This window comes from Meles meles, chromosome 5 (genome assembly GCF_922984935.1).
Source record: "Meles meles chromosome 5, mMelMel3.1 paternal haplotype, whole genome shotgun sequence".
NCBI lineage: Eukaryota > Metazoa > Chordata > Mammalia > Carnivora > Mustelidae > Meles > Meles meles.
The window spans coordinates 84,131,252-84,142,261 of NC_060070.1; the positions used below are offsets into that span (position 1 = coordinate 84,131,252).

Consider the following 11,010-nt stretch of genomic DNA (forward strand, 5'->3'; position numbering starts at 1 on the left):
TCCCATATATAAGGAAAAAGCAATCAATGTTAACTGACCAGAAAAAAAGCAAATCTCAGTTAGGAAAGAGATGGTATTTTATCATGCTTCTACTGAAGGATGAAACAGAAGAGCTGATGGAGGAAGAAATAAACCTTATAAAACTCCTATCACACTGCCTAGTCCCCCAAATTAGTCTGCCTTTGCACATGGCACATCGGGCATCACTGAGTTTATCACAGTGCGACAAAAGCACATGGTTAGCTACTAATCAGGATTTTAAAAAGTCTTATAAGAACACCTCTAAGAGAAATCAAAGACTATTAATTTAAAAATTTATTGCATAAATAACCTTCTGAAATTATGTTCCTCTAAGACTTCTTTTTCTTTAACTCGATCTCCCCCAGACACATGAAGGGCAGGAGACCATCCTAGAAGGCATCTAGGATTCTAAGACATGCATGCGCCTGTATCCGACTCTGGACACTCAAGGTGAGTGCACCTGGGGAAAATGATTCAATCTTTCTGAATCTCAGTTCTCTTCAGAGTGCTCAGAACTCTTGGGATTGAATTAGATGCAAAAACACTTGCTAAATCGAAATACATATGAAGGTAGGGTTTTCCATTTTTATTTACATAAAAAAATCTGGGTGGACAAGCAACACTCCATGGATGCTTAAACCACTGAATGAAACCTTGATGGGGAAGAGTAGCTTTATTGAGTAAGCGGCTACTATTTCATAGGTTATTTTCAGGTCATAAGGGCAAAAGGCAACTTCAAAATGGAGAGAGAGTTGTTACTTCTTGAATTCACTGAGCATTTTCAGTGTGGTGAAAAGTGGGCCAAAAACAGCAACAATAATATATGCATCTTGAGATATGGTTAGCAGCATATGACTCCTTTGTGGTACTTAAAAAAAAAAAAAAAATTCAGGGGGCGCCTGGGTGGCTCAGTGGTTTAAGCCTCTGTCTTGGGCTCAGGTCATGGTCTCAGGGTCCTGGGATCGAGCCCCACATCGGGCTCTCTGCTCAGTGGGGAGCCTGTTTCTCCCTCTCTCTCTGCCTGCCTCTCTGCCTACTTGTGACCTCTCTCTCTGTGTCAAATAAATGAATAAAATATTAAAAAAAAAATTCAGCCTGAATCTAATCAAGTCTTTAGGTCTATGTTCAAGTTTATAGAGAAATACAGTGGATAGTGCCCCAAGGAAAAGATAAGAAATGGAGAGGCCAGTTAGTTGAATTTAAGGGTGAACTGTGTCACACTATAACTGATGTCCTCCCAGGAAAATAAAAACCATGTGGGCGGGGCTTAATGGTACATTACAGGTAACTTAAGAGACAGAATAACAAACTGTAATGTGTGGACCTTGTTTGGATCTTTCTTTGTACAAAGCAGCAGTAAAAAGATATGTTTAGGTCAACTGGGGAAATCTGAATATGACTTGAGTATTAGATGATATTAAGATGGTTCTAGTAATATTTTCAGGTATGCTCATGGCATGGTAATGCAAGAGAATATTTAGAGACACAAATGAAATATTAGGAGAGAAATGCCATTAAGTCTTTAATAGATTTTTAAATACCTCAGGGGGAAAACAGTGTTTCTGTTAAGATCTTGGTGGAATGCATGAAGATGTGGTCCATATATACAATGGAATATTACTCAGCCAACAGAAAGGATGAATACCCAGGTTTTGTATCTACATGATGGAACTGCAGGAGATTATGCTGAGTGAAATAAGTCAAGCAGAGAAAGTCAATTATGGTTTCACTTAGCTGTAGAACATAAAGAATAGCATGGAGGACATTAGGAGAAAGAAGGGAAAAATGAAGGGGAGGAAATTGGAGGGGGATACCAACCATGAAAGACTATGGACTCTGGGAAACAATCTGAGAGTTTTAGAAGGGAGGGAGTGGAGGATGGGTTAGCTCAGTGATGGGCATTAAGGAGGGTATGTACTGCATGGAGCACTGGGTGTTACACACAAACAATGAATCATGGAACACTACATCAAAAACTAATGATGTACTGTATGATGACTAACAAAATAAATACATTAAATAAATAAAAAGATCTTGGTCACATAGCACAGCAACTGTAGCAAAAAGGATAAAAAGGGAAAAGAAAAAAGAAGATGAAAAACAGAAAGAAAAAAGAATTTCCTACCCACAAGGCAAGAGGATTTCAAAGATTTTTAGACCCTTTGGAGCTCACAGAAACAGCCAGTACAGGCCCATTTCTCTATCTGTGGACTCTCTTCAATTTTAATCTGTTGGTAAAGCAGGGGCTTTTTGAGGGGAGAAAAGGCAAGTCACGGTACATGTACTTCTCAGCATAAGGAGCTTCTGTTCTAAACTCTTCAGGGTGGGAGCAATTCAATAAGCAGATTTCATGTTTCAGTGGTCCTATGGACCAGCAAGTCTCAAAGGTTTCCTCCTTTAGACTTTTAATCAACTACATTTCAATATGAGGTAAACTCGCTTTTGTGAAAAGCCATAAAAAGGCTGAATTAAATCCACCGAGCCATTTAAAAAATTAAATGAGACCCACAGAGATGTTTACCTATATTCCCTGTAGGAAGTTTTACGCACTGGTAATTCAAACTTACTGGACTTCTTAACTTTTAATATCCATTGGCCTTGTTCTTTGTCAGATCTAATAGTGAAATAAAGTTTTAGTTTCTTTCCCTTTTTTCAAGAATACAGTGTTCTATAAACAATCATTTGGGAGCACCTGGGTGGCTCATTCAGTTGAGTGTCCAACTCCTGATTTCAGCTCTGATCATGATCTCAAGGTTGTGAGATCGAGTCCTGAGTTGGACTTTGTGCTTGAGCGGGGAGGGAGGGGTGGGTGGGAGAGGGTGGAATCCTGCTAGAGTCTCTTTCCCTCTCCTTCTGTCACTCCTCCTCCTCCCTCCCTCTCTAAAAAAAAGAAGAAGAAAAAAAATCATTTATATACAACTTTTAGGCACATCCACTAAACACACTCAATCATGAAATGGAGCCAGATTAGTTTTAATTTCCAAGGATTTTAATTTTGTAATGAAAGAGAGACTGTTCTTTTCCCTTCTGGTAAAATGTAAATATTCTGGACATTGAATTAAAAGGCTACAATGATTTGAGTTGGAAAATGATGACTATAAAACCATATAAAACAAATGCAGTTATCAATAAACATAAATTCCAAGTAGTCTAATCATGGACAAGGTAGACACCTGTATGTATAAATTAAGAATCTCATCCAAAGGGGCACCTGGGTGGTTCAAGGAGTTAAAGCCTCTGCCTTCGGCTCAGGTCATGATCCCAGGGTCCTGAGATCGAGCCCTGCATCCGGCTATCTGCTGGGCGGCAAGCCTGCTTCTCCCCCACCCCGCCCTTCTCTGCCTACTTGTGATCTCTGTCTGTCAAAGAAATAAAAATATAAAACTTTAAAAAAAAAAAAAAGAATCTCATCCAAGAAGGACCAAGAAATACATTTTACCTTTGTAAGATGTACTTACCATCTTTGTAAGATGGAATTACCTTACCATCAGACACTTAGTACATTTAAAGTAATAGTTTTTCCAAATACAGTAAGGACAAGCAACTTACTTCTGACTCCAAAGCAAAGAAGGGTTATCTGAATCACACAGAAGACAAAAATCTCGACAAGACCCATAGCCGACTGGGCAAGACAAAATTCCATTTTCCTAGTAGATATTCCTCGGTAGCAATAAATGACTAGAAAATGCGTTTTCAGTTTAAAACCTGAAGGCTAATCCTAAAAATAAATATAAACTTAGAATTTTTCCCCAATTAGTATGGTGAAAGCTTTTAATAAAATGTTAAGTTGAAAAAAAGCAGAATGTCAAAGCATATAGAGATTAGGTCGTAGAAGGAGTATCCAGGTATCAGTTTTATTGTTCTTTACACCTTACACATATTATATATATGTAATTTTGTCTACTTGATATTTAGAAAAAGCGAATAGTAGACAGTGTATGAGTGTATGTGTATACGTACATTAGCTGTAGGGATATATACTTGTATTTGTATACGTGTGTGAGTATGTAACTTCTTCCTTTCAGGATTATGCTATGTCAGTACAACATTATTTATCAATATTCTGCTTTGTTGCATAACTGTTCTGTCTTGTAAGCATTAGGAAATATGTTCATGAAAGCAGTCAGAAAAGAAAGCCCTAAGTGAAATTTAGCTTTAAAAAAAAAGAAAAAGAAAAAGCTCCAGTATAGCTTTATAAAAATTAGGGGAAAAGGGATAAAACAAAATCACTTAGCTACTACCTTGTTTCAATGTTATTCTTTGCAGCTTTTCCTACAAAAAAAAAAAAAAAAAAAAAAAAAAAGTCCGCCTAAGCTAAAATTACCACAGAGAAGACACAAGACCTTTCTATAAGTATTGGGTATAATTTCATACAGCATAAAACTCCCAAAAAGACGGTTCATAAAAACCAGACTAATAGATCAAATTGAAATGTTATCTATGTCATTAAGACATAGATGACAATATGGCTTAATATAATGTTAATGTCACAAATAGATGAACACTATCCCCAATGATTTTGGGGCCCCTGACACCCTCAGTGTATAAGCAGCTGGAGATCTTGGGGGATACTGACTCACCTGATCCAAATCAGGATAGCACTTGCTCTATTATTCCCCAGACTGCCAGCTCCTAGCTCCTGGCAGTTTCCTGGTGTTGCCTGCAAAGGAGTCTCAGAGATTCCCAAACTTCTCAGAGCTGAATTTAGCGATTTTCTTAAACACATGGAGAATGTTTCCTAAGGCATCATGGTAGTCATGCATGCAATTCTGTTTAAAACAACTTAGTGAACATTACCCTTCACCTCATTCTCTCAAACCTCAGCCACACCATTCATGTGCAGACGCAGGAAATAGTTATCTGGAGCTCTTTCTCTACCAGGCACTGTACCAGGTGCTGGTGGAGACTCTAAAAGGCTTCATTTCATCTCTACTCTCCCTCATTTTCCTCCCTTTCCCCCACAAAAAACAAAAACAAGAATGAAAACAAAACAAAACCCTCTCTTCTTGGCTGTCACCGGAAGTCAAGTTTGACAGCTGGTCTGCATTCAGCATGCAAGGGCTCACAATGAGAACTTATTTCTACACTGGGCTAGAAATCGCCATGTCGGTTTTTTTCCGTCAGTTAAGTCTCTCCCACTCCCCCATCTTCCAGGCAAACAACTATATACAAAGCAGAGAACAAACATCTGGAAAATGACACCAACATGACTCTCCAGTTGCAAAAAGGCAAAATTACACCATAGTCTAATGAAAAATAAAAACTTGAGAGTCTGGCAATATTTTTGCATTTATCCACAAAACCAAGCTTTAAATATATCAGAACGAATTGCTCTAGTATAAATCTACCTTTTCAGACTTTTTGTCTATAAATAACACTCGGACTAGACATACTATTTTATTACTTTGTCTTGTTCTGGTTTTGATTCTCAGCTTGAGTCAGCTCTGAGTCTTCAACAGGGCAGGAACTAGGTCTCCACTGCCTTCTCCCCCATCCTCACTGAGCACATATTCCTGACTGAGCACCCACCATGGGCTGGCCACTGTTCAAAGCATAAAGCTCCTCCTGGGCCTTACATTCTTGTAGGGGGAAGACAGACAAATCAAATAAAAGTGTTAACTGATACACTCTGGTGGAGGATGGTAGTGCTCCAGAGAAAACTGAAGGCAGGGAAGGGGAATAAGGAGTCCTGGGGGATAGCAGGAGGGTTACAGGTGGTTAGGGCCATTTTCCCTGAGAAGATTGAAGGGGGAGGGAGTCATGTAGATATTTGAGACAAGCCTATTCCAGGCAAAGGGAACAACACATGCAAAGGCTCTGAGGTAGAAAAGAGTGTCTGATATATTTGAGAAAGAATAAGGAAGCCAGAATGGCTGGGAATATGGGGAAGCATGGTAGAAAACAAGGTCCTAGAGGAAGTGGGGAAGGCAGAACCAAGGGTCCCCATACTTGTCAAATAAGTCGTAATAAACAGTAATGAACAGGAAGATGACTGGCATTTATTGAGGTTTTCCTATGGGCTAGGTGCAATTCCAGATAGGTTATGTGTATTATCTCCTTAAAAAATGCAAAACAACTGGTTACTCTAACATGTATAGTGCTGACTCTATGCTTCAGGACACACAGCAATAACCCAGAACTCGACACGAAATATTTCCCTGAACAAGTTTTGTTTTGTTTTGTTTTTCTGCCTTAACATGACTAAAACCTTTGTTAAATGCTGCAATTAATTTCACCTCTCCATGCATCTTAAAAATAAAGTCATAATTCCTTGTAAATGTCAGATGTCTAAGTTATTTCCAAGTTATGTTCTCTATGTGATAGTTCATGTCTGTTTCAATGCCACAAAGTTAAAGAGTTCAACTTACAAAGTAAAAAGTTATTAACTTCAGTTCAGACACTATTCAGAGTTCAAATCCTAATGCATCCTTTGGTTTGTTTAATGAAGCCTTTAGCATTTTAACATCTTTTTTTCCCTGAACTATATGATACAACTTAATGTTTCTGAGTGTTACATCTACTACAGCCACAAGATATGGTACATTCTGGTCTGCTGGCACGTTCCCTTCTTTTTGCTGTTCTTTTATTTGATATATATATATATATAGACTTAGAGAAATAAGTATGCCAAGAGAGCAGGCTTGCTAAACACAATTAGTTAAGGGAAGCACCAGAGGAACCTTCATAAAGACCTTCAATAGACTCTTTGTTACTTAGTTTCTGGATTTTTTTTTTTTAAGATTTTATTTATTCATTTGAGAGACAGAGAGAGCACAAGTGGTGGAGAGGCAGAGGAAGAGGGAGAAGCAGATTCTGCTGAGCAGGGAGCCTGACGCAGGACTCGATGCCAGCATCCCAGGATCATGACCTGAACTGAAGGCAGACGCTTAACTGACTGAGCCACCCAGGCACCCCTATTACTTAGTTTCTACTAATTAGGAAATAACTTGAAGATATCGTCTAAACATGAAAAGATTGTTCAGTTTAACCCAAGAAACATTTATTAAGCACCTTTGTCAGGCGCTAGGATAAGGACAATCCCAGTCATTCCCTCAGGAACTGGCAGTCCAACAGGGTAGACAGAATCCCAGACCCTGGTGATGATGGAAAGGCTGGGGCAAGGGTACAAACTGATACAGAAGGTACCAGAATAAGCTTGGGCTTACTTTTTAGGTAGTCACTCACCCAGAACATCAGACATCCACTGTCCCATGTCTAACCAAATATGTAGGAGAGATCTTATAGATCTTATATATATTATATATCTTATATATCAGGCCTTCTGATAGTAACAAATGAGAGTTGGGCAGAATTTTTAAGGCAATTTTAAAGCATCCAATTCTATGCTTAAAGTTTCCTTAGAGATTGAATGCTTATTTTTATTCTTCATTAAAACTTAAATCACACAGAGGAAATTTTTAATATACATCTCCGAATATTCTCCTAAGGAGAGAATCAGGGATTTTTAGTTAGCACAAATTCATCACACTAATTAGGAGATTTTGTTCTCAAAACTTAGAATCAAGGTACAAAGATCTAAGTCCAAGCCTACGAATTTATACTAATTGCATTAATACTAAAGATCAGTTTATATGTAATGTTACATAAGATCAAAAACCATGTGAAACCATATCTAAATTTAGTTAGTTGGTCCAGAGGAAGGACATAAAAAGGAGCAGAAATCAGACCAAATTCTGCTCATCTAGTCCTGGGGCCTGGCATGCTATAAATACTAGAAAAGGTGGCCACTTTTTAAAAAATAAACTGAGCAAAAGCACCTTCAGGTAAACAGAAGCCTTACAAAGGAACCAGTATAGCTTCCCCAGACTCTGACATAAAAAACTGGAATAATTTCATTGACTAGGCTTATAAAAACTTAGATTAAATTATCACGTTTGTTTCCTAAACATAATCCAGTGAATAAAAGTGTAATATTAAATTGTCTATGACACAGATGGTAGCATTTTATTATCTTAAAACTATAAAATGTTTCCACCATCTCAAGGCTGATTGGAATCAGATTTACCTGGGAGAATTTTTTTTAAAGTGCCTATTCTCAGGCCCAACCCACTTGCAATTCTGATTCATAGCATGGGGTTGGGGCTTTACAAAGCTTCCAGAGATAGTGGTGATGAGGCAGGTTGGAACCCAAGAAGAACAGACTAAGCTGACTCCGAGAATGATTAAGGTAAAATGTAATAAATGGGGTCAACTTCTCACCAAAGTTATTCTAGAGCTGCCCTCTTCTAAGCATCAAGATTGCTGATATCACTTCTGACCACCCTTTGACTATGTAGCCAGTAGCCTATCTCAAGACCTAAAATGGGAGTGCCTGTTTAAATTTATGGAAACTTGCAAAACAAGTGACCAAGGGCTGATTGAGAAAACCACAGATGTGAGAAATACTAAAAAAAAATCACTGATTATCACTCCAGAGGTATCAGACCAGAGTTCGTAGAATTTTTTTTTTTCAGTAAAATGTCCCAAATCTAAGATTTGCTTTTTTGTGTGATTGAATACTTATGCCTTCATTGGCTCTTTTAATATCCTAAACTCATAGGATGTTTTGTGGAAACTCAAATGACAACATCTTCTTCTGCCAGTCAGCTGCTACCAAGTCTCAGATTTGAAACTCAGTAAGATCTAAGCAATCACACTTGTTTCCAGAGAACTGCTCTCTCCACAAAGCACCCACTCAACAGCCTAGATGAAGGTCCAACATCTGAAACTTCGTTTGGAAAAATGGAAGACAGTTGTGGCAAGACGAGGACAGGGGCACATTGTTGGACACATTCATAGAGGTCCCATCTTCTAACAGTGAGGTGAGAAACATTTTTTAAATGTTTAAAACACCTATGATCAAAATCCTACATTTAATAAAAACATACATTTATTAAAATTTTAAGATATGCGTAGCATTCTGTTAGTGGCAAGACATATTTGGCCTAAACTTGAGCTTTAAAACAAACAAACAAACAAAGTTGGTATGTAAGCAAACTCAGGAACCACTACTGACATCTTGAGTATTCATGTTTCGGACTGGGAATAGATACTTGGTTCGGTGAAGAAAATGCCAGCATTTGGATTCATTAGAAAACACAAGGTAGGGGTGGGGGGAGCTGTCAAAATACTCTGGATAGTGCCATTCAATACCCTCCGTTGTATAGGGGCACAAGCAGGGAAGAAAAAAAAAACTGAAAAATTGCAGAAAGTTGCTCTATTAGTAAAGAACTAATTAACAAAGATTTGCTGGGGGTGGTAAAACGATTTATTGCTTTAATCAGGTGGCTATGCAGAGGTAAAGTCGGTCGTGGGCTAATCACTTCCCACCTGAAACCAAGGACCAGGTCCCCAGAAAGACCAGCCTGGTCGGGAGTCGACTCGCTCAAACACCCAGGAAAGAGCCGAGCCACATGACAACTTGGGGCGCAAGCAGCACACAGGTGAGGCGGCCCTCCTCCCCAACCTCGGGGAAACCTCTCCCCTCCCCCCGCCCCCCATTCCTACGAGCGGCAAACACACACCCTCGGGTCGCAGCCGTGCAGGGAAGACAGGGGACCGGGAGGGCCCAGCCGCCCAGCTGCTGAGCAGCCCCGTCACAGGAGGCTTGCGAGCACTGTCCCCGCTCACGACTCTCCCCTAAGGCGGCCGGGGTTCTCAGCGCGCGACCCCCGGGCCATGTCACTTCTCACGGGGCGGCGGAGTCAGGAAGTCTGGAAGCAGAGTGAGCCCGGCTGCGGGGAAAGCCGAGGGGACGCGGGAGGTGTCAAGTTCCTTCTCAGGTCGAGCGGGGAAGGAAGGAGCTGGGAGGGGAACGATCGGAATTCTATAACTTATTTTATACTCGAGCCGCCGTCGGCCAGAAAGAGCAGGACCCCACGGGGAGCAGGTGGTGACCCATTTCCTCCCGCGCCGGGTCCCTCCAGGCCCAGCCCGCCCTGCCCCGCCACCCGCCCTCCACTCACCCAGCTCGCCCGCCTGCAGCCGGGGCGGGGCGGAGACCACAAACAGGAGGGCCAGGAGGCCGCGGGAGCCGGCCACCATGGCCCCGCCGGGCGCCAGCTTGGCACGCTCGGCCTCCCCTCGCGGAGCGCAGCGCCTCCGCTGCCCCGGTCGGGCCGCCTCCTCCGCGGCCGAGCGCGCCGCCGGGAGTGGGCGCAGCCGCGGCCCCGCACCGAATCCCATTGGGGCGGCCGGGAGCCCAGCCCGACGGAGGCGTCGCCCGCCCCGCCCAGCCCAGCCCAGCCCAGCCCAGCCCAGCCCAGCGCGCCGGCCCCCAAAGGAGGAAGTCGAGGTCCCCGGCGGCTGCTGGCCTTGAGGCCCGAGGCGCACTAGGCGCCGCCCGCGGTCCCCTCTAGGTACGGGGCGTGCCCTGTTTCTGTCTTTTTTCTTCCGCCGCTCCTCCCCCAATGCATGTGAACCTGGGAGCCAGGAGGACACCTGGCCTTGAGACCTACCCCGAGCCCCGCTGTGTGCAGATCCTCCCCCGAGCTCCTGAGCGCGAGGTGGGGGAAGGGGCTGCTCTCCACCAGGGCTTTGCCAACCCCACAGGGGCGGGCATGCCCGTGATAGCAGCAGTGGGGCACGCAAATATTGCCTGATAGGTTGATGATGGTGACAATGAAAATCCATTTCAGGTCTCTCCATTCATTCATTCATTCATTCATTCATTCAAAAGTTACTAAGGTCCAGCAGAGTGGCAGCCAGGCACAGTGCTAAGCCCTTGTGACACTTGCAGACGTTAAAAACAATCAGGCAAGTGTATAATACGTCATACTGCGGTTGGGGACATGAAAAGTACTGGTGGAGCGTCTGGACGATCTAATTAGATGGCGGGGGAGGAGACCGCGGGGAAGGAATCAGCCAGGAAAGGCTTTCCTTAAAAAGTGTCTTCTAAGCCGAGACTGGGAGAGTGAGTGGGACTTGGGAAAGCTAAAGGCGGGAGACAGGAGAACAGCCTCGGTGTGCGAAGACGCCGAGGGAGGAAGA

General features: G+C 42.3%; 1 protein-coding gene across 1 annotated transcript in view; it reads right to left on the minus strand.

Annotated features, from left to right (window-relative positions):
• DCBLD1 (discoidin, CUB and LCCL domain containing 1) overlaps positions 1–10,231 on the minus strand; it is a 66,126-nt gene extending 55,895 nt beyond the window's left edge. The window contains exon 1 of the mRNA XM_046004382.1: positions 9,987–10,231. Coding sequence (XP_045860338.1) covers positions 9,987–10,206 — 220 coding nt within the window. The 5' untranslated portion in view covers positions 10,207–10,231. The remainder of the gene's footprint in view (positions 1–9,986) is intronic.
• Positions 10,232–11,010: the final 779 nt, after the last annotated feature.